At 40.9% G+C, this 23537-nt stretch overlaps 1 protein-coding gene across 3 annotated transcripts in view; it reads right to left on the reverse strand.

The window, feature by feature from the left end:
* tpp2 (tripeptidyl peptidase 2) overlaps positions 1–4289 on the reverse strand; it is a 112414-nt gene extending 108125 nt beyond the window's left edge. For all 3 annotated transcript variants that reach the window (XR_009511222.1, XM_059964730.1, XM_059964729.1), the window contains exon 1: positions 4064–4289. Coding sequence is in view for 2 of the 3 variants with exons in the window: in XM_059964730.1 (XP_059820713.1) it covers positions 4064–4225 (162 nt within the window). In the remaining variant the exon portion in view is untranslated. The remainder of the gene's footprint in view (positions 1–4063) is intronic.
* Positions 4290–23537: the final 19248 nt, after the last annotated feature.

The raw sequence follows: 23537 nt of genomic DNA on the forward strand, positions 1-23537 counted from the left end.
AATATTCTTCCCCGCACCTTATTTGGCACATCAGGTGGCAACCTTGCCATTCTTTATAGAGCTTGTCTGTTTTATGAGGACGAGTTGCTAGCTCAATGCTCAACCGAGTACAGATCAAAAGCTTGCAAGTAGCTGGCCAGATTCGAACTTGGGACCTCTTGTCTGAAGTCCAGGTGCAGATACCACTACACGACCAGCAGAGACATATGCTTGTAAAACACGGGAATACTATGAAGGAAAAGAGCAGGATATACAAGGGTAACGTAGGTGGCAGAAGAAGTGGGTAATGTTCTCAATGGACACTTTGCTGTTGTCTTCGGAATAAAAGGGTACAAAGCTGGCATCATAGTTGAGAAAGAAGATGACTAAATATAAGATGGAATAACAGAAAAATATGGATAGACTGTCAGGTCCATTTTACATATGCCTGGATATTACAACTGAGTAATGAAATTGCAGAGGCATTAACCATCATTTCTCGATCCTCCAGAGCTACACGAGAAATCCCAGAGTACTGGAGGATTACTGATGTTGTACTGCTTTTTAAAAAGGGAGGAAATACAATCATTTAAGTAAACTCCCAGTTTGGAAAATCTTGGTGACTTCTGCTGGTGGCAAATGAAACAAAGAAAACAACTAAACACTTTGCTAATCACTCTTCTTCTGTGTCACCTTCTCAAACAATTGCCTGCAGCTTTCCTTTGGACTTGGGAAGCAATTCGATGTGGCAGAACAGGAGCAAGGTAAGGCAGTGGCCCCATCTGTGTGAGCGAGAAAGAACTGAGGTGTAATCAATTTAAGTGCCAGGTCAAGTTGGAAAGGTTGGGTACCGGTCGAATTGAGGCGGTGACTGAACCAGATGTTTGGGTGATAATTTAAGTGCCAGGTTGAATCAAGGTGGTGGGGTCCAAGCCCAAGAGTGTATGGAAGCAATTGAACCCGATGTTTGGATTATTTAGGCACCTGACCAGGTTGAAAAGGGCAGGTGTCGGGGCCAGAGGCATGGACAGGCTCGCTGTTCCATTCTGTACCGAGCGAAGGGTATGTGGAAGGACTCTCTTTGTGAACTTCAGTTCAGAACACTATTTGCTGGCACTTATTGTCTGCATGTTTATTTGTTTTTCTCTGTACATGGGGAGAACCCATTTTTTTTAAATGGTTCTTTGCATTTCTTTGTTTTGCAGCTGCCTGCTAGGAGATGAACCTCAAGGTTGTATGACTTACATACTTTGAGAATAAATGTACCTTGAACTTTGAATTAAGAACCAGATACTCAACAGTGGGCAGATTATAGGAATTGAATCTAAGGAATGACAATATAAACCTCTGTTTAGAAAAGCACAGCTTAGTCAAGCTGGATTTATGAAGGGAAAAATCAGGACCAGTGATTAATGTTTTTGAAACAGTAACAAGGGAGGTTCATGAAACAATTTATTTCATGCATTTTCCATGGATTTTAGTGAGCTGGTAAAAAAGTAAAATCCCATAGAATCCATGAGAAGAAATCACACTGAATCCAAAGTTGACTCATTGGCAGGAAGAAAAGATTAATACAGTTGACAATTGCTTTTGTGACCAAAAGTGACTTGTAGATTCCACAGGACTTAATACTCGGTCAGCACCGGATGGTAATGCTTTAGACTTAAATGTAGAGAAAATGAGAAAGAATTTTGTGGATGATTCATATATTGACAATGTGGTTGATTGCAAGAAAAGCATTGGACTGCAAGATGATATAGATGGAGTGATCAGTTGGACAGGTAAGGAACGGGTGGAATTTAACACAGAAAGTGTGAAATATAGCATTATAAAAAGTGCAACAAGTCCTGGGAATGATTAATAAATAGAAGTTACGGAGAAGTGTGGAGAAGCAAGGAGACCTGGACTGTATGTTAAAGGAATAGATTTCAAAAGCAGGGAGGCTACGCTGAATACACTTGACTATTGTAAAAAAAATGCTTGGTCACTACATGACAGAAAAGATGTGATTTCACCTGAAAGCGGCACAGGAAAAGTATACAGGGAATTGATAAAGGTGTACGGAGTTATGAAGGGCCTAAATCTGATGCCGATGCCTCTTTAAGGATGCTACTTGCAATCCTAAGTGATCAAAGCCCTCCTTTCTCATACAACAAACAGATAAAGTGCTCATGTTTCACTCTCCCAGCACAAACATTTCCATTTCAAATCTCAGTAACAATGACCCTGGTTATACAGATCAACAAGAAACAGATACACCACCAGTAGTTCAGTAATTTTTCTTTTGGTATTCAGACCCTCTTCAGCACAGATACTTGCACAGAAAAGGACCATGAAGTTTATAGATCCTGAGTGCTTGAAACAGTTTTAATTTATGGCATACATCACCTACCATTTAAATGCATGCAAAAATCACACAAAAAAAGAAATCACAGTTCTCTAACTTTCTGAACAGGTTATTATCATTTGAGCACAAACTTGATTTCAAAAATAATATGAAGAAACAAGTTTACAAGGTAATTTCTTATCACTGAAATCTAAGTGGAGCAAAACATCAACTAAGAAGAAAAGATACTGAAAATGCTAAGAATTTTGCCCATCTTCAGATTTACATCCTTGTGCAATCCTGTGCAATTTCATAGAAAGGAAACTGAAAAAAAAACCTGAATAATTAATGCTTACATCGCACTTGAAATAAAACTAATGTTCAGAGTGAAAAAAATTGTAAACTGTAAGCATGTACTGAAAAACAAATTAACGTGATTATGTCAGTCATAAAAGTTCTAAGTTTGGTTTTCTGATTTCCAGCTCTCCATCCTTGCAATTCTGGTTCTTTGGCTACACTTCCAGGTATTTTTAAATGTTATCAAGCAGTGAGTTCCAAATTGCTTCTGCTTACATAACCTTCTTCACCTATCTACAAAGGGAAATACGATTTTCATATTTATCCAGACAAGGTGTTGGTAAATCAAATAATATTATCCAAAATGTGGTCCGCTAGTTCAATACTTGAAGGTCAGCACAGATACAGCCATTAAATTGTTATATAGCACATGCTTACTAGTGCTCACAAAGATTTGACTTGAAATTTATTTAATTTTCATGAACACAATAGATTCTGCAGATACTGGAAATAGCAAGCAACACACACAATATGCTGGAGAAACTTAGCGGTCAGGCAGCAACTTTATAAGGTAATAAAGAGCCCACATTTTGGGTGGAGAACCTTCATCGTAATCGGACAGGAAGGGGGCAAAAGCCACCAAAAGAAGGTGGGGGGAGGGGAAACGGGGAAGCAAGGAGCACAAGCTAGCAAGTTATAGATGAGACTAGGTGAGGAGGGAAGTCAGCCCCATTTCTTTCCAATCTTGCTGAAGGTTCCAGGCCTGTAACACTGTTTATTCCTCTCCTTCAATACTACTTAGCTTGCTCATATCCTCCAGCATTTTGTGTTGCTCAATATTTCCAGCATCTGCAGAATCTGTGTTAAAGATAGTCATTAGCTTTGTAGACTTCACTTCAAAGTGAGTTGTAAAAATAAATTTATTTTCCAGTTTTATTTTGCTGAAAAAGGCAAAGCAATTGAAATTTCTACAATCTGCTTCTATCCGAGACAATTAGCTTTAATTGTAAATGGAATTGGTGGGGAATCAGAAAGTCATTACAAAATATCATGTAACCAAAGTCAAGTACAGTAACTAAATCGTGGATCCTGCTGCTGTCCATTGTTAACTGTGCAAATATAATTACTCAACCATGGTCATTAATTAGAAGAGGAAAATCAAAAGCTGCCTAAATCACAATGTTAGCCACTTCAAAACTACAATAATAACAATGGATTAATAGTCAGATGCTATCTCACATAGACAAAATACAATAGTAAAAATGCGCTTTAACTAAATGAATGAAATAAATGATCGGTCCGTTCGGAATATGCAATTTGTGAGTAAATATGTTAGGCTACGTGGCTTTGGTAGAGTAGCTGCATTTAAGGAAGGTTCAACGCGAGAAATGTCCCTTTCCGAGCAGTTGAGTATGAAAGCCCGAGGCTTCGCAAGGCCTCCAATGCAGGGTACGGCCTTACCTGGAGTCCCTGTGCACCAGGGTCCACTCCCGTGTCCAAGACGGCAATGAGAATGCCCCTTCCATCGTATTCTGGGTATCGGGAGAGGAAAGACGCGGCGCCGGTCTCCTTCTTCGGTAAAAGACCCTGATAGGGGAAGGAGTCGTCCGGATACGCAGCCATGACCGAGCACAGCGGGAGTGACGCCCACACAGTTCAAGCTCGGGGCCGTGTTCCACCGCAGCCTCACCGGGTAGGGACCTGCGCGCTGGTGGACTGAGGGAGGTCACAGCAGCTGAGTAGCGTGCTCCCAGACCAGTCAAAACTGACAGGAAAAACAAGAAGTTGCAACGTAGATAGATGTGTGTTATGGGTCTGTTTGATCCTGTCATAACCAAGCAAAACGTTCTCTAGAAAATAGGAAGGACGACTGAAATAGACTTGTGATCAGCGGAGAGAATTAATATATCCTACATTTTGCAAACGGTCTCGAGTATCTGGTAAATCCAGTTGTGTTTCTGTAATTCTCGGTTACATCTAGATGAAAAATATCCAAAAATATTTTATTTTTATTCGTAAAATTCACAACAGGATGTTGATATATCACCAATCATGTTAAAGAACATATTCCAATTGATTACAAGATTTATGTCCTATCAGGATAACATCAATTTCCTTTCACATTATGATAACTTCAATAAATATTTACCTATGTTTTAGCCCCTCAAAGTATAAAGGTAAGAGGACCCTAATTTTCTCTTTTCCCCATGGAGTGGCCATTGATGGTTGACTCTGCAGGGTGTAATGTGTCAATGTGTCAGATTTGGTTGATAACTTCACCCAGTACTAGAAAACATGCAAGTTTTAGGCAAAACAAAGAGCATTGTGATCAACTCACAGAGGCCAATCCTGTGTGGGATAAACCTCAGCAAAAGACCATTGAATTCTCCTTTATACTCTGACATACCAGGAGACAAATTATCATGTTTTATCCCATCATACCTGTCTTAAAGCCACTGTGTAATGGTCTTGGTGCTTGTATGAAAGTTCTGGTGATGAGGTGGTGTGCCAGGAAATTTTACAGCGATGAGTATTTCACAAATCCACCTTGATGTATTTGGCCATGGCTATGTACATTTTCAAATTAGCAGAAGAGCTGTAGACCTCTCAGCCTGGTGGCCTGAAATACTTGGCCTCAGTGCAATGAATTTCCAACACTGGGTTTCGATGACAAAATAATAGGAATCTTTAACTTGTGACTATTTTATGTTGCATATGCATTCTAGGCCTGTTTCCAGGTGTATGATTCTATTACTCTACATGTCCCAACTCTACAGTTCTTATTTTGATGAACAAATATCTATCAATGCCGATTTTGAAATTTTCAATTTACCTAACCTCAGATGATTTTTGGGGACAAAGTGGCCAATTTCCATTCTTTTTGATGAAATGCTTTTTAATATCACCCAAAACAGAGGACAAGGTTTCTTTCTAATGATTATAGATCTCAGTGAGATTGAAAAAAAATTGTAAATGCTGGAAATCTGAAATAAGAACAAAGAATGCTAGAAATACTCAGCAGGCCAGGCAGCATTCTGTGGAAAAATTAGTGTTTCAGAATTCCAATTCCAATTACTCTAATTCCAAAAGCCTTGGAATTAGAGTAATATGTATAATATCACTAACTATTTCTTTGGAGGAAAGAGAGAAAACAAATTGGTTTTCAATAACACAGGAGATGTGGAGGGAATAACTCTGAAACAGTGAGACCAAATAACATAAGTAACAGTTTGTAATTTTTACTGTAAAATATTCTTAATAATAAAGTTGTGGGACATGTCCAGCAAGACAGACTACACAAATAAAAATAAAGAATAAACACAATCAGCTTCAGGTTTATTATTATTGACATATGCCATGAAATTTGTTGTTTTGTGGTAGCACCACAGTGCCAGACATACATATGACTATAATTTACAATAAATAAATGGTCAAAAGACTATAAGACATAGTAGAATTATGCCATCTGACCCATTGAGTCTGCTCTGCCATTTAATCATGGCTGATCCTTTTTTATCCCTTTCTCAGCCCCACTCCATAGCTTCCTTCCTCAAAAGAAGAATACCAAGGTTGTGTTCATGAACCATTCAGAAATCTGATGGCAGAGGGGAAGTTGCTGTTCTTAAAACATTAAGAGTGGGTCCTCAGCTCCTGGAACTCCTCGCTGATGGTAGTAAAGAGAAGACAGCATACCCCGGATGGCTGGGATCCTTCATGATGGAGGCCACCATCTTGAGGAGCCACTTCCTGAGTCACCACCATTCATAATGGAGCTGGCTGAGACTACAAAGTCTATTGCCTCTTTCGCTTCTGAACATTGAAGTCTCCACATCTGGTGATGTTGCAACCAGTCAGAATGGTCTTGATGCTACCTCTGTAGAAATTTGCTAGAGTCTTTGGTAACAGACCAAATCTCCTCAATCTCCTAATGCCAACTTGTGATTGCATCAACTTGTTGGGTCCAGGACGAATCCGCAGCAATGAAAGGTTGAAAATGCCCTTGAACACTTCAGCCCGTTGCTGAGCACGGATTTTCAGTATCTTGCCAGGAACACCACTGATGCTTTGTGAGAGTTCAACCTCTTGAAGGATGTTCTAAAATCAGCTTCTAAGATGAGATCATAGGGTTGCCAGATGCTATGGAGATTTGCACAGGTGTAGTGATATTCTCCATTTTGAAGTACATATAAAAAGTGTTGAGCTCATCGGGGAGTGAAGCATCATTGCCATTTATGTTGTTAAGTTCTGGCTTATAGGAAGTAATGGCATTTAAACCCAATTACAGCTGTTGTTCATCCAAATGTGTCTATAAATCATGTGGAATTTTCTTTTTGCTCTCACAATGGCCTTCCGTGGGTTTAACCTGGATTTCTTGCAAGGTTCTGGATCACTGGTATTGAATGCCATGGACCTAGCCTTCAGCAGACTACAAATCTCCTGGTTCATACAGGGCTTCTGTTTTGCGTATGTTCAGTACATTCTCGAAGGCATGCCCTCATCCATGCTGGTCTTGATAAAGTTGTTGACAACTGGAGCATATTCATCGAGATCTGAAGATGAATCCCTGAATAATGTCCAGTGCAATAACTCAAAACAGTCCTGTCAATGCTCCTCTGCCCTCTTGACCATATCTTCACAGTCCTCATAACTGGTGCTGTAGACTTTAGTCTCTGCCTATTTGCCGGGAGTAGAGGTACAGCCATATTGTAGTTATAGGATGGTACAGTAAATGTTCTTGATGGTGGTGATCAAGTATGTTGGTGCCTCTGGTTCCAAAGGTGACATGTTGGTTGTAGTTTGTCAGAGGTGGCCTGGCTAAAGTCCCCCACAATCATCCAGAAGGCATCAGGTTGCACTGTCTATTGATTGATGATCATGGTGCTGAAATCCTCCAGTGCCAGGTTGACTTTGGCCAATGGTAGAATGTACACTACAGACAGGATGATGGCAGAGAGCTCCCTCAACAGCTAGACTGAATGACACTTAACCAGCAGATAGTCCAGGTTGGGGAAGCAGGACTGGGATAGAACCGTCACAGCTACATACATCAATGAGTTCATCACTGCTTTTATCTGATGCCACTGTCTGGTGCATGTGGTAGAAGATGAATCTCTCGCGCTGAGAGATGTATGTCCAGAGTGTTGTGGGTAAGCTATGTCTCTGTGAAGCAGAGTAGACAACAATCCCTGAGCCAAAATAATAACAATCGGATATGACAGGGCTTCCTGCTGCCCCATTCATTCACTATTCAATTCCCATGATAACAGTTTATCTGCGACTTTCTGCGCTATTGCAATGAGATCCAATGAAAGAGCGAGGAACAAAGCTTCATCTTCCACTGGTGCACACTGCAGCCTTCAGATCTAATACTGAGTTGTCCAAGGTTATGTATGAAAACTGGTCATTTCTGCCAGTCATCAGTTTTTCTGTTTTTATAGTTGGCTTGCTGAGAGTTTCCAGCATTCACTGGTTTTTACAGGTAAGGTACATAATCTTATTATTTAGTATAACAGGTTAAAGGGACTGAAAACTTACTACTGTTCCCATGATTGTATGTCTTTTTCTATACTAAGTTCAATTACACATACAAATGAAAGAACCCTCGTTTACAGTTAATTAAGATTGATTATTTATCTATCACAAGTACATCAAAACATATGGTGAAATGTGTCATTTGCATTAACAACCAACACACCTAAGGATGTGCTGAGAGCAGCCAGCTAGAGTTGCCATACATTCTGGTGCCAATGTAACATTCCCACAATGTTCAGCAGACCAACAACAGCAGCTGAAACAAGCTGCTTTCCTACCCTACCTCTCACCTCCCCAGTCACGCACACAGTGACAGGACACCTTCAAGCCTCTAATCCTTGGCCCGGGTCTCAGACTCATAGACACAGGGTCTCCAACCTCCAGCCCCTGGCCTGAGCTCACAGACTCGCAGACACAAGCCTTCAACTACCTCTCGACTTGCCTCTAAGGAACTTTAATCTTCAGGCCTTAACCCCAGAACTCACCAATCGTGGAACTGGGACTGAGGTGATTGATTACCAACAACCACAATCATCTTTATTTGTGTGAGGTATCACTTCAACCTGTGGAGAGATTTTTGCCTTGAATCCTGTTAGCATACCTAGTCAAAAGCTATTTCTCAAGGGCAGTCAGTCTTACCTCACCTCTGCAATTCAATTATTTTCTTAATACTTTTAAAAATTTAGACATATAGAATGGTACAGGCTCTTCTGGTCCAATCATAGGACAAATTACAATGTCCAATTAACCTACTAACCAGTACATCTTTGGAATGCAAACACGAGGAAATCTGCAGATGCTGGAAATTCAAACAACAACATACACAAAATGCTGGTGGAACACAGCAGGCCAGGCAGTATCTATAGGGAGAAGAGCTGTCGTCGTTTCGGGCCGAGACCCTTCGTCAGGACAGCTTTGGAATGTGGGAGGAAACCAGAGCACCCAGAAGGAATCCATGCGTTCACACAAACTCCTTACAGATGACATTGGAATTGAACTACAAACTCCAATGCCCCAATACTTAGACTGTGATAACTTCTTTAACGTGTCTAAAGTTTGGATTTTAATGAGTGGAATGAATAATCCAAATGAGGATGAACTGCAACATTATTTATTTAAACTTAAGCAATTCACTTTACCAGTTCACAATTGTGTATGTGCTGAACTTATTACTTGCAACGTACTACATGCAATGGCCCTTGGATCTGAGGTACGTGCTGGTCAGGTTTCTCCTGCAATGAGCAGTGACCAGTTTTGTTGACTTTTAAACTCTTTTCAATGTGCAATTTTTGTCATATAATGATTGGTCCAATTACAGTAGAGATTCATCTTCACAGCCAGCGAGAGTAAAACTCCAGAATGAAATTAACTACCATTCCTCGGCAAATCAAAAGCCCATTGCCATCTCATGGAAGAAAAACAAATGTCTTCCACTCTCATCATGTGAAAGGTGCCCTAATAATTCCAATACCAAAGTTTTATGTAATTGGGACTTCAAAGTGGTTGACTTTGCAAGTTGCAGTTCAGTTTCACTTCAGACAATAATATTTCCAAGAGATAAGTGATCAGGACTAAATTTAAAGGATAATAATCATTGCATTATGTGCTACAATATATGGCCTTTCTTTGCTTCATTTATGTTTCCCTGATTGGTGATGGAACCCAGGGCTGGAAGCAAAAGTAACTAGCTAGAAATAAAACTGGTATGATGTTATATTTAACAACACAAAATGCTGGCAGAACTCAGCAGGCCAGACAGCATCTATGGGAGGAGGTAGTGACGACGTTTCGGGCCGAAACGTTGTCACTACCTCCTCCCATAGATGCTGTCTGGCCCGCTGAGTTCTGCCAGCATTTTGTGTTTTTATTTATTTCCAGCATCTGCAGATTCACTCATGATGTTTTATCAAGATTCTCTGGGGAGGGGTACTCATGCCCTTAAGCTTGATTCACCATTCAATAAAATCATAGCTGTTGTGGGTGCAACCTCAACTACATATTCCTGCCCACATGTGTAACCCTTTCACTGCCTTGCTAATCAAAATACTGCTTCAGCCACCTATGAGGAAGAAGTAATCCACTGAGAAAAAAAAAGTCCTGTTGAGTTTCAACACCTCATCTTCTATATAGACATGTTGCAGATTTCTGGACTCAATAATAAATTCTTTAACAAGTAATTCAGATTTCCTTCTTATTTACACCTCTAGCATACATGACTTTTGTTTTTCACTAGCCTTTACTGCCTCTATCAGCCTGCCGTGACAAATTCCTCTGTCATTCAATTACATCTGGTCTTCTACCTATTCTATATATTCTTTCTGTTCTTGATAACATCCAACCCTGCTCCCACGGCAACGTTTCCACTTTCTTTGCAACTTCTTTTATCACTGTTTTCCCAATTATGACAAAAGATGAAACCTGAAACATAGATTTTGTTTCTTTTTGCATTAATGCCACTAAACGCATCGAATATTTCCAGCATTATGTATTTTCATTTCAGATTTTCACCTCCCACAGAATTTTGTTTCTGGATTATCTTATATGTCCTTTCAAGTTTCTGAGTTCTGGAGTATTTTATTTTTGTCAGTAACAGAAGTGGTGAATATTCTGCCCCAGAACATATTATGATCAAGTGTTTGGTAGTTTAGGTGTCACTCCAGTTCAATGGTTAACTCTATTCCATTTATCAATAATCTGAAGATTCGGATATGGCTGGTTTACCAATTGCAGAATCCTTTTCATTGCCTTCAAAACATGCCATCTGTCTTTCAATAATGTTCTCAGGTTTATGAGTGAAAATTTGTCTGGTGAACTTTTGCTATAGCCTCCATATTACATACTGTATATACTTTTACCACATGTGATCACAGGCCTGGCAGTTATAGGAAGACATCGTAATTGAAGTCAAAGTTCAAAGTACATTTATTATCAAAGTACATGTACATGATACAACCTTGAGATTTATCTCCTTAAGGCAGCCACAAAACAAGTAACCCAAAAGAATCCATAAAACAAAACGACAAATACCCAATGCACAGAGTGATGCACCGTCAATAACTCTTGGAGAAGCAGTGCCCCAATCGCCTTTATCCAGGGGTCTGTGGGAGGAGCCACAGGAGCAGTCAGCAGAGGGGTGTGACAAGACAGGTACACTTAGTTTACCACACAGAGTGAGAGAAAAAACAAATTGTGCAAACAATAAAAGTAACCAAATCACATTTAGAAAGAAAGTGACTCCTCGGGCACGGAGCCCAGAGCAGCCAGAGTAGGCCCACAGCCTCAGCCTCAGTGCAATGAAGAGCAGTGAGCAAAACTGGCCTGACCCTCGCCTCTGGTCTTGACAATAAAGGCCAATGTGTCATTTGCCTTCTTAAGTGCCTGTTGCACCAATTTGTTACCTTTTAGAGATTATGTTGGAGGACATTTAGGCCCTTTAAACATCAACATTTTCCAATCTCTCACAATTTTAAAGGTACTGGCAGAGCAGACTTAATGGACCATAAAACATAAGAGCAGTATTAGGCCATTTGGCCCATCGAATCTGCTCTTCCATTTCGTCATGGCTGATCAATTTTTCCTCTCAGTCCCAAGCTCCTGCCTTCTCCCCGTATCCCTTCATGCCCTGACAAACCAAGAATTTATCAACCTCTTTCTTAAATATACATGCAGACTTTGTGGATATGAATTCCACAGATTCACCATTCTCTGGGTAAAGAAATTCCTTCTCACTTCCATTCTAAAAGGGTGCCCCTCTATTCTGAGGCTGTGTCTCCTGGGCATATATTCTCCCACTACAGGAAACATCCTCTCCACATTTACTCTATCAAGGCCTTTCATCATTCGAAAGGTTTCAATGAGGTCACCCCTCATTCTGAATTCCAGTGAATACAAGCACAGACCCATCAAACGTTCTTCGTATGACAAGCCGTTCAAACCTGGAATCATTTTCATGAACCTCCTTCAAACCTTCTCCAGTTTCAGCACATCCTTTCCAAGTTAAAGGGGGCCAGAACTGCTTACAGTACTCCAAGTGAGGTCTCATCAGTGTTTTATAAATTCTCAACATTACATTCTTGCTTTTATATTCTAGTCCTCTTGAAATGCATGTAATACCATGGGCTCCTAACTTGTTAAGTAGCTTCATGTGCGGAGCCTCATCAAAGACCTTCTGAAAATCCAAATACATAATATAAACCAATCCTCGTTTGTTTATTCTGCTGGTAATTTCTTCAAAGAATTCCAACAGATTTGTCAGGCAAGATTTTCCTTTAAGGAAACTATGCTGACTATAGCCTATTTTATCATGTGGTTCCAAGTATCCTGAAACCACAACCTTAACAATTGACTCCAAGATTTTCCCAACCTCTTGCCCTTACTGAAGAGCGGAGTGACATTTGCAATTTTCCAGTCTTCCGTAACATTTAAGAATCTAGTGATTCTTGACAAAGCATTAATAATGCTACCTCCTTCAGAACCCTGGGGTGTACACCATCTGGTCTGGGTGACTTACCTACCCTGAGACTTTTCAGTTTCCCAAGAACCTTCTCCCTAGTAATGCTAACCACACACTTCATGACCCCTGACACCTGGATCTTCCACCATGCTGCTCGTGTCTCACACAGTGAAGACTGTTGAAAAATACTTATTCAGTTCATCCGCCATTTCTTTGTCCCCGTTGCTACCTCTCCAGCATCGTTTTCCAGTGGTCTGGTATCCACACTCACTTCTCTTTTACACTTTATGCATCTGAACCCCTGTCCCCTGCACCAGTTCCACAGCCTTGCATTCTCCTGCCAAATCATTCTATTCTTATCCTCACAGTCAGCAATCCTGAGATTACTACCCTGGAGGCCCAAGTCTCCTAGTTTTTCTCTTATGTCTTACGGTTTTGATATTTCTGTTTTTATCTTTCAAAATTGATAGACTTTCATTTTTATGGAATTTGTACCTCATGATATGTCGGAAGACCTTGTCAAAAGATTATTTGGATGTATAAATAGTATCTAACATTTTAAATACACCAGTTGAATCCACAGCTGAAAGCAAATATCTTGTAGCAAAATGAGTGAGTGCCTATTCCTAATTATATTTATCCTATTCAAAATCCCAATTTTAGTTAATATGTGAAAATTGTTATTATATATTTAAAGTAGTAAATATTATATTGCTGACCTTCAAAATTTCTGACTCACAATTTCTTTCTGAATTAGTTTAGTATTTAATTACAGAGCCATCATGAATTATTCACTTTGCTACAGTGACATTTATTTAAGTAAGGTAAATGTTAGAGGTGGTGTAACTATTCCATATCAGCAGGCAGTAAAATAATTGCCTCATCATCATCTTACCTTGAGACTAAGTTTTAAGTTTTCCAGCTGTTGAATCTGAATACAAGAACAAAATGTAGTTTTCATTTTGGCAAAAGTGTCATTGTTTAAGCTGAATACTAAACCGACTTTTTTCACAGTGCCATTTGCCATCCTCCTGTGGCCAGTGAGGACACAAAGATTATTGCCATAGCACAGCAATCTCTTCTCTCAGTCCCTGAGGTAATGTGCAGTATGTCCCGTCCACTGCTAGGACTTACCTGTCCTAATATATTTACTTTGGAAGGTTGAGCTTGAAGGCAGAATATAAGATCAATGGCAGAATTCTTAACTGTGTGGAGGAACAAGAGGTCTTGACGTTCATGTGGGTTGATACGGTGGTTAAGAAGGAATTTGGTGTGTTGCTCTTCATTAGTCAGGGAATTGAGTTCAAGAGCAACAAGACAATGTTGCAGCTCTATAAAACTCTGGTTAGAACACACTTGGATTATTGTGTTCTGTTCTGGTTGATTCATTTATAAGAAGGATGTGGAAGCTTTAGAGAGTGTACAGAGATTTACCAGGATCAGATTGGAGAGTACATTTTATGATAATAGGTTCAGCAAGCTTGTCCTTTTCACTTTGGAGAGACAAAGGATGAGAAGGGACTTAATGGAGGAGTACAACATGATAGTAGGCAGTAATGGAATGAACAGCCAGAGACAAAAGATCTAGTGCTTTCCCGACGTACATGACGAATAAACTCTTCTCAGGCTTCCAGCCAGCTACAGGTATCGATTATAACTGACTTTTCGATGTCAGACCCTGCCATCTTTTTCAGGCATGATGCCTAGGCATGTCCAGTCCAGTGGGATTGATACCCCCATTGTCTGTCCCTCCTGATTGGTTAGCCCTCATCCACTCAGGTTTCCGCTCTCCCACCTTGTCTACAATCGAATTCCAGTTCTTACTTACAGCAAGACCTTTGTCTTTGTTAAAATTATTTTCCTCTAGTTTTAGTTCAATGGCTTCTTTCACCAGGCAATTCTAAAAACCATTGGCGTGGCACGGTAGTTTTGTGCTGTCGAAGTCAATCCTATGCCCACTGTGAATGAAGTGCTCTGATTCTGCTGATTTCTCCAAGTAACCAAACAGATGTGCGTTTCCACCGTGCATCCCGTCTGGCTGATATACGCTACCTGCATTCACAGGGAGTCCTGTAAACGCCAGCCGACCTGAGTTGCAGGTCATCGATGACCCATGTAAGCTGTGACTTGAGCTTCCTTACGGGTTTGTGGATGGTACAGAGTGGTGTGTGTGCAGAACGCACTGCCAGGGGTGGTGACAGAGGCAGATACATTATGGACATTTAAGAGACTCTTAGACAGGCACATGGATGAAAGAAAAATGGAGGGTTATGTGGGATTGACCTTGGAATGTCACAAGATTACATCACAAGGTGGTGGCATGCACTGCCACAGTGGTTTCGCCAGCTCCAATCAAAGGTGAAATATCTGGTGCTCAGCCCACTGCTGACTCATGACTGCAGTGCCAGATCCCATTTAACCCACATCACCAACTTTGCCAATGATACAGCGTGGTTGGCCTCATAGCAATAACGATGAATCAGTGTACAGAGAGAAGGAAGAGAGGCTTGTTACATGATATTAGGACAACAACGTGAGTCACAACATGGAAAAGACAAAAGAGATGATTGTGGACTTCAGGAAGACACAGGTCGACCACTCTCCATTGCACCTCAATGGTTCTGCTGTGGAGCTGGGGAATGAAAGACTATAGGGAACAGATTTAAGGTGAGAGTGTAAAATTTTAACAGGAAGTTGAGGGACAGCCTTTTCACAGAGTGTAGTATGTATGTGGACTGAACCTCCAGTGGAAGTGGCTGAGGCAGGTATAATAACAACTTTTAAGAAAGTTGGAAAGATATATTGATAGGAAACGTTCAGGAGGTTCTAGATCAGGCGCAGGTAATTGGGACTGGCTTGGATGGGCATCTTGGCCAGTATTGACCAGATGGGAAGAATGGCCTTTTTCTGCACTACAACTAATGGGCTGTGCTTTTACTTCCTGCACACAGGCAGACCCTGAAGAGCACAGCAGCATATAACAGGTGAAGTTGAGGAAGAGGTGCTCAAGGGAAGCAGGTGACAGAATACAGAACTGCTTTGAATCAATGAACTGAAACATGTTCAAGGATTTGTCAGCAAACCAGAACAAATATGTCATAGTTGTCAACAACTTCACAAAGAATTGTGTGGTTGAGTGCCAACCCAGGAAACGTTCTAAATCTTCCCTAGCTAGAAGCCCAGGATTAATCATGAGATTCCTAATCAGCAAGGCTAGATCTGTGGCATTTAAGAGTGGTGATCGAGGTACAACTTCCTGAAATCTGCTGCAAGTGCAAAGAGATCATTCCAGATTAAAATGGAGACACAGAGAGATGCTTGAGGGTGAGGCAGGGTTTGTATGCTACCACTCCCTTCAAAATGAAAACAGTTAGCATCAGTGAAAATGATGTGTCACTTCCGAGAGAGCTCAATGCCATTCATGCAAGCTTTGAAGGGGGAAGTAATGACACTCCTATATGAGCTGTCACAGCTTCAAGTGACACTACAACTCTGCATAACCCCAGAATATCTAGTAATCCTGTGATCTCCATCTCAGTGGTTGATGTCTGAATACTCTACAAGAGGCCTCAATGGTGTCCCAGGCCGTACACTGAAAATCCATGCTGATCAGCTGATTGGAGTATTCAAAGACAGCTCGAACCTCTTACTGCTGTGGTCTGAGGTTCCCACCTGCTTCAGAGGGAAAGCAATCATACCAGTGTTCAAGAAGAGCAGGGTGAGCTGCCTCAATGACTATTGCCCAGTAGCACTCACATCTACCACAATGAAGTGCTTTGACTGGTTGGTTATGGCTAGAATTAACTCCTGCCTGAGCAAGGACCTGAATCTGCTGCATTTCACCAACTGTCACAGCTAGTCTACAGTGGACACAATCTCACTAACTCTCCACTCTGCTTTAGAGAACCTAGACAACCACAAGACATACATCAGGCTACTGTTTATTGATTTCACTTCAGCATTCACCAGCATAATTCCCTCAGTACTCACAACCATGCTTTTAAATCCAGGTGTCTGTACCTCCCTTTGCAACTGGATCCTTATTCGGAGGCCACCGTCACTGCAGGTTAGAAATAACATCTCCTCCTCACTGACAATCAACACAGGTGCCCCTCAACAATGTGTGCTTAACCCATTCACGATCTACTCTCACAACTGCGTGTCTGGGCACAACTCAAACACCATCTATAAATTCATTGATAACACCATTATTGCTAGTAGCATTTCAGATGGTGTTGAGGAGGCTAACAGGAGTGAGATAGATCGAGTGGTTTCACAAAAGCAACCTCACACATTATTCAGACAGTGGAACTGACTGTGGACTTCAGGAAGGGGAAGTCGGGAGGGCACACACCAGTTCACATTGAGGGATCAGTGGTGGAAAGGGTAAGAAGCTTCAAATTCCTGGTGCAATATCTCAGCCAACCTAACCTGCTGCAATCACAAAGGAAGCACACTAGTGCGGAAATTGCAGTACAGCAAGGGCTAAAATGGCGTGCTAACAGAACAGAACTCAAACACATTATACAGTCTTTCTATGTGTAAAAATCCACTACAGCTAAAGTAAAGACGATAGGCGAACCCAGACAGTGTGCAGGCATAGTGCAGTCACCCAGGCTGAACGTGGCCCTTGGAAGCTTGTCTCTTGTACAGCCTTTCTGTTCAAGCAGGGGACCAAGGTCACTGAGCATAGCAAGATAAGATAAAAATGCAAACAAAAGATTCCAGGGCCACACTTATTTTTGGACAGTTACTGATTTTCAAGTATTATTGGCCTTTAACGCATAGATTTAATTGACTAATAACACCTGAAATATGCATTATAATTGGTAAATATGCAAGTGATGGGATTCAGAAGTGGATAAAATTTCGATTGGATCAATATTTGTATGCAAGTAGTGAATTTCTGTATAAAAATATCGCGCTTTGTTCAAACTTCAGAGCAGTTTGGTAACAGGGGCCGGGCTGTTCTCCTTGACACAAGTAAATAAAGTGTATTTGAGAAATGAGTGCAAGTCCAATTAATTGGGTTCAATACCAGTGGCTCTACCTTGTTAGGAGTTTATGGAGTCACCAAAGACTCTTACAAATTTCTGTAGCTGTATGATGGACTTAGTTCTGAGTGGTTGCATAACAGCCTGGTTTGGAACCTCCAATACACAGGAGGTTTCAAAAGCTTATAGACTTAGTCTGCCCCATCATCAGGCAGAAATCCCTCCTCCATCAAGGACATTGTCAAAAGGTTGTACCTCAAGAAGTCAACAACCGTCAACAAGGACCCTCACTATTGACGACATGTGCTCTACTATTTAGGAAGAGTTTCATCTCTTCTACCATCAGATTCCTGAACAGATCATGAACGAATGAACACTACCTCATTATTCCTTTCTTTCGCACTGTTTATTTTTGTAACTTAGAGATTGTTAAGTGTTTGCACTGTACAGCTGCTGCAAAACAACCAATTTCACATCATATGTCAGTGATAATAAATCTGATTCAGATTCCTTTCTTGTTTAGCACACAAAGTCTTGTTTCACTAGGCTGAAACCTAATCATTGTTAGACATACCTGGTGCTGCTCCCAGCATGCACTTCTGCACTCCTCAGTGCAGCAGTGCTGACCCCGTGGCTTGACAGTATGGTAAACAAAACCTTGCACTATAAACTATAAATATTGTTTGTTTCCTCTGCTATGGTTGTCTGCAATGTCTCATTGATCTGTTCTGAATCTATCCCACTTGGTTGACTTGTACTGGTACTCAACACTGTGGCGGATGGATCTGGACACAATTTCATCTCCACGAGAACCATGCCGTGACCATTTCTACCAAAGCTACCATTGAGGTAACAAAGAAATGTTCATAATTTATGTTTTATCATCTTACAGAAAGAAAAAAATAGAGGATACAAACGCAAACAAGAGAAAATCTGCAGATGCTGGAAATCCAAGCAACACATGGAAAATGCTGGAGGAACTCAGCAGGCCAGGCAGCATCTATGGAAAAGAGCACAGTCAACAATTCAGGCTGAGGGGTCTTGACCTGAAACATTGACTGTACTCTTTTCCATAGATGCAGCCTGGCCTGATGAGTTCCTCCAGCATTTTGTGTATGTTGCTCAGAGAATTCAAATGCATGGGTAGGAGTGAAATAGTATAAACATTTAAAAATTTTTAATTTTTAGAATTGTATCATGTAATGGGAAAATATGCCCTCAATGTAAATGACATTCATTGACATAGAGTACAGTTTGTACTGTTATGAACCCTGTAACTGGGTCACTTACCAGCAAAGATAGAGAGGTCCGTTGAAGTCTGATGGCACTATTTTAACAGTATTTATTGATAAAAATACACAAAATAATATCAATGCAAACATACAGATAGTATACGTCGTCAATACTAAATCTAAAAGCGCGGGGATAATAATAATCAATAAGGAATAGCTCTATCGTTGTCTGGGGTTAATGTATTGTCCGATGGAAATATAAAAGTCACTGTTAGTTCGTTCAAGCTGCAGTGTTTTGGTTTGAGAGAAAGACGAGTTAAAACTTGCCCAGTCCTTTTATGATGTCAATCTTTCGAGAATCGTTGGGAGTTGGTTTCCCTGTTGTTAGCTAAAAGCCGTTCTTCCGTGGTAAAAGCCATCAGTTCCGGGGCAAATGGAACCGAATGCACGTGGCCTCCTCCCATCAGCTTCCACTATTACGGGATCGCTAGCGTTTCTTCTGGTGCGTCTGAGGGGGCTGTTCCCACAGACCCTCTTTTATCCTGACTCACTGGGTCTCAGATGTCAATCAGGTTGGGGGGATGCAATCCCTCCCTTAACCAGCCCACTTTGCCTGAGGGCTTCCATGTAGCACAGTATTGTAATACACAAGTCCATCTCCAAGAGACAATGGCCGTTTCCCGTAGCTTTTATATCGCCGGGAGCGGGGGGGGGTCAAGACATTCCGCACATCTCTCTCTCATTTCCTGGGTCTCCTGACCCAAATCAATAGCGATCCTGCGATTCTCACAAGGAGGGGGCTACCCCGCACCCTTCGGCCCCTCAGAGCTGTGGTACATTTATAACAGTACATAGTAAAATGTAATTGTATTTCATTCAATAAAACTTAATTTTAACTGTTTTCACCTGAATTTGTCTTTAAATGGTGACACTCTTATTGGTTTAGTTCTATATGCAAGGAATTGCACAATTGATTACTAATAGCTACATGTATTTCTACAATTACATTCCAAGCCTAGTTTCCAATCATCTTGGGCCTCCTTGTCTTTGGACAAAGACTTTGTTCTGCAAGATCCCGTAGTACCTGATGTGCAACAGCCACTCCTTGATAAAAGGGGCCATGCAGTGACATTAGAACTGGAATGGATACAATTCATCCTCGATGCTGACAGACTGCCTTGGTCCTAAGAAATGGTAGACTGCTTTGAGGTATTTTAACTCTTGTGGTCATATTCTCTTGTAGTAAAGGAATGTACTGTTTGCACTCTTAATTGCTTGCTGTACCACTAAGTCAACTTATTTTCTAGATCTATTTGAGGTGCTTCTATGACCCTTGATGCAAAAACTGACAAGACTTTCACACCCTGACATTGGATGAAACTAACTAGTATTAAAGTGCAGAGATCTGATCAGGAGTTCTGGGAGATAAACTGTGTCATTGATGTTGTTGAACATCAGTATGGAATTGAGCAAAAGAATGGGAATATGGTATTAGAAGTTTCTGTGCTAAGTGGTTCTCCCTCTATGGGTGGAAGACTCACTGGATGAAGGCCCTGTCATGATTTTAGGTTAACACCATTAACCTGTGAGTTAAACTAAAATCATTCTGCACTTATCTCTGAGCTCATTATTCCCCCTACCCCCACCGCCACAACCTCTTGCATCAGAACTGGCCAAATCTAATACAAATAAGAAAGACAGGTTATCTGAAGTCACTGAATGTCAAGTCCCAAGGAGTGTAACATGCCTCGATGGACAATAAACTACCAACTCAAGTTGGTAGATAACTGCCCACTATCTGCTAACAATACTTCTGTCTGCCTACCCATTTAACTCTTAACAGTGGTTCTTGTGCCAGTCTGTGTCCAGATTACCTGCCACAAAAAATGCACAGTCTACCCATTCATGGATTGGTTGTAGAGATATCACTTTGCAAAAGTTTTGTTTGGACTCTGCCACATTTTGCTTGTAACTCCCTTGGACAGAATTTTTACACCACGGAATGAGACTTTCAAATACATGTCACCTGTTCTGGTGCTTTGAGAGGGTTTCCAGTTGGTTCTCAACCTGAAGCATTAACTCTGTTTCTCTTCCCATGGATGAGGTCTAACCTGTTGCATATTTCCAGCATCTTCTGTTTTTATTTCCTATTACTTTCTTTCCACCCCCTCCTCATCGCTCCCCTCTGCCTCTGTCCTCCACCCACCCCATTCCCTTTACACATCTCTTTTACTGCTTCCACTTCAGAAGTTTATCCACATCTGGCCAATCATTCTAACTGAACCTGCTCCTGCTGCCCCTTTAGGCGGTACATTGCAGATCGCAAAATTTTGCTTGAGTTTTTAAAAAATGAACCTCTCCTCTTCTTTTGCAACTCACCTTAAATCTACGTCACCTGTTAATCGATCGAATTGCCACTAGGAGCAGTTTTCTTTGTTAAACCTGTTGTAACGTCGAACACCTACATTAATTTCTCAGAATGAAAACAGAAATTACTGGTCAAACAACATCCATGGAGAGAGAAACCATATTGACTTTTCAGATTAAAGACACTGCATCAAAATTAGAACATTGAGAGAACAAGCATATTATAAATCACAGAGAGAGGAATAGGTGCAGAGGACAAAGGAAGTCTCTGTGATGGGCAGAGACCAATATTGTCTCTGTGAGACTCTTGTTGTTTGTGCCCTCTGAGAAGGTGGTGGGTGTTGTTAATTCCTAGTTTATCTTTGTGGGGGAGTGCAAATGGGCAACAGAGGAGGAAAGCAGAGAGAGAAAAAACAATGCTGAGCCTGTGAATTGCAGAACTCATCAGCAATGGAAATCCTGAAGAAGAATATCCTGGAAATGGTCAGTAGACCAGGTAGCATCTGAGGAGAGAAAAGCTGTTAACATTTCAGGTGGATGACTTCACATCAGAACTGGCCAGCTCTGACATAAACAGGAAAACACTGATATCTGAAGTTGCCGAATCATGTATTGAGACCTGCTGGCTATAAAGTCAGAAGATGAGGTGCTGTTCCTAGAACATTTATTGGGCTTTGCTAGTCAATGAAGGCCAAACGGAGGTCAGAGTGGAGTGGAGAATTAAAGTGACAGGCACCTGAAAGCTTGGGGTTACAGTTGCAGAATCAATCATGGGGTTCTGCTAGGCGGTCACTCAGTTTCATATTTAAAGTACCCAAATGCAGATTAGAACATACTGTAAGCATTAAATGCAGTGTGCTCCCTCTGTTGTTGAACCCTCTATATATCCACTCAATGCTAACTGTCAATAACACTTTGACCATCTCAAATTTTTGGCAAACCTTTTCCACTTTAACCTATTCCATTCACTAAGGACCAATCCCAATTTTGTCATCAAAGCTGCTGATAAGCAAGATGTTGTCACTTCCTTGAAAGAGACATTCCGCCTTGTGAGGCATGACCTGCCCCTCACAAAGCCATGATGACAATCCCTAATAAGAATATGCTTCTCCAAATGCTTATAAATTCAACTCCTAAGAATCCTCTCTATTAGTTTTCCAACCATTGACATAAGATTCACTAGTCTATATATTCCAGGATTATCCCTATTATCTTCCTTAAACAATGGAGAAAGGTTTGCCACCCTCCAGTCCTCTAACACTAATCCTGCATACAGGGAGGATGCAAAGGTCATCATCAATGCCCCAGCAATCTTTAATCACACTTCCCATAGTAACCTGGAGTATATACCATCTCAATTTTTTTTCAGAAGCTCGAATGTATCCTCTGCAGTACATTAGCGTGTTATACACTGACCTCATATTCATCAAAGTCCCTCTCCCTGGTGAATACTGAGGCAAAATATTCCTTAAGGTCCACTCTATCTCCCCCAATTTCAGGCACATTTCCTCCTTTATCCCTGTTTGTTCCTATGCTTATACTAATCATCCTCCATTTCTTCATGTACTGTATGTGTAAAACACTTCGGGGTTTTTCTTAATCCTACTCATAAAGACATTCTCATTCCCCCCCCAGCTCTCTTAAATCCACTCCTAATCTCCTTCCTGGTTACTTTATATATCTTAAGAGTACTTGTGATCTTTCTAAACCTTAAGTATGCTTCCTTCTTTCTCTTTTCTAGATGTGCACTTCTCTTGTCAACCATGGTTCTTTCACCCTACTCCAATGAGACCTTCAATACCAACAACTTTTATAACTACAACATAATGTACCTACACCTGAATTCAGCATTGTAAATGCCTTCTTCATCACCCTGGCTACTTGAGTGGCCATTTTCAATGAACTGTGCTCTTGTTCTCCCAGGTCCATCTGTTCTACAACACTTGTCAGTGCCCTGCAATTCACTGTATAGGTCCTGTATGGTTTGAATGTCCAAAACACATTGCCTCACACTTATCTAAATGGAAATCCATTTCCCATTTCTCAGCCCATCTCCCTAAATGATCAGGACTTCTTTATAACTTATTGTAACCTACTTCAGTATCACCAAGATCTCTAATATATATCAACAGCAACTTGCTATTCATGCCATATACATTCACATTAATATCATTTATGTAAATAATGGGTAACAGTGGTCCCAACATTGACGCCTGGGACACCCAACTAATCATAGGTCTCCAGTTAGAGATCTGACCTTCAACCATCACCTTCTGCTTCCTATCATCAAGCCAATTCACAAAACTTAAACTTCCAGATCAGCCTGCTATGCAAGATATTGTCATAGGCCTTAATAA

This window comes from Hypanus sabinus, chromosome 3 (genome assembly GCF_030144855.1).
Source record: "Hypanus sabinus isolate sHypSab1 chromosome 3, sHypSab1.hap1, whole genome shotgun sequence".
Taxonomy (NCBI): domain Eukaryota; kingdom Metazoa; phylum Chordata; class Chondrichthyes; order Myliobatiformes; family Dasyatidae; genus Hypanus; species Hypanus sabinus.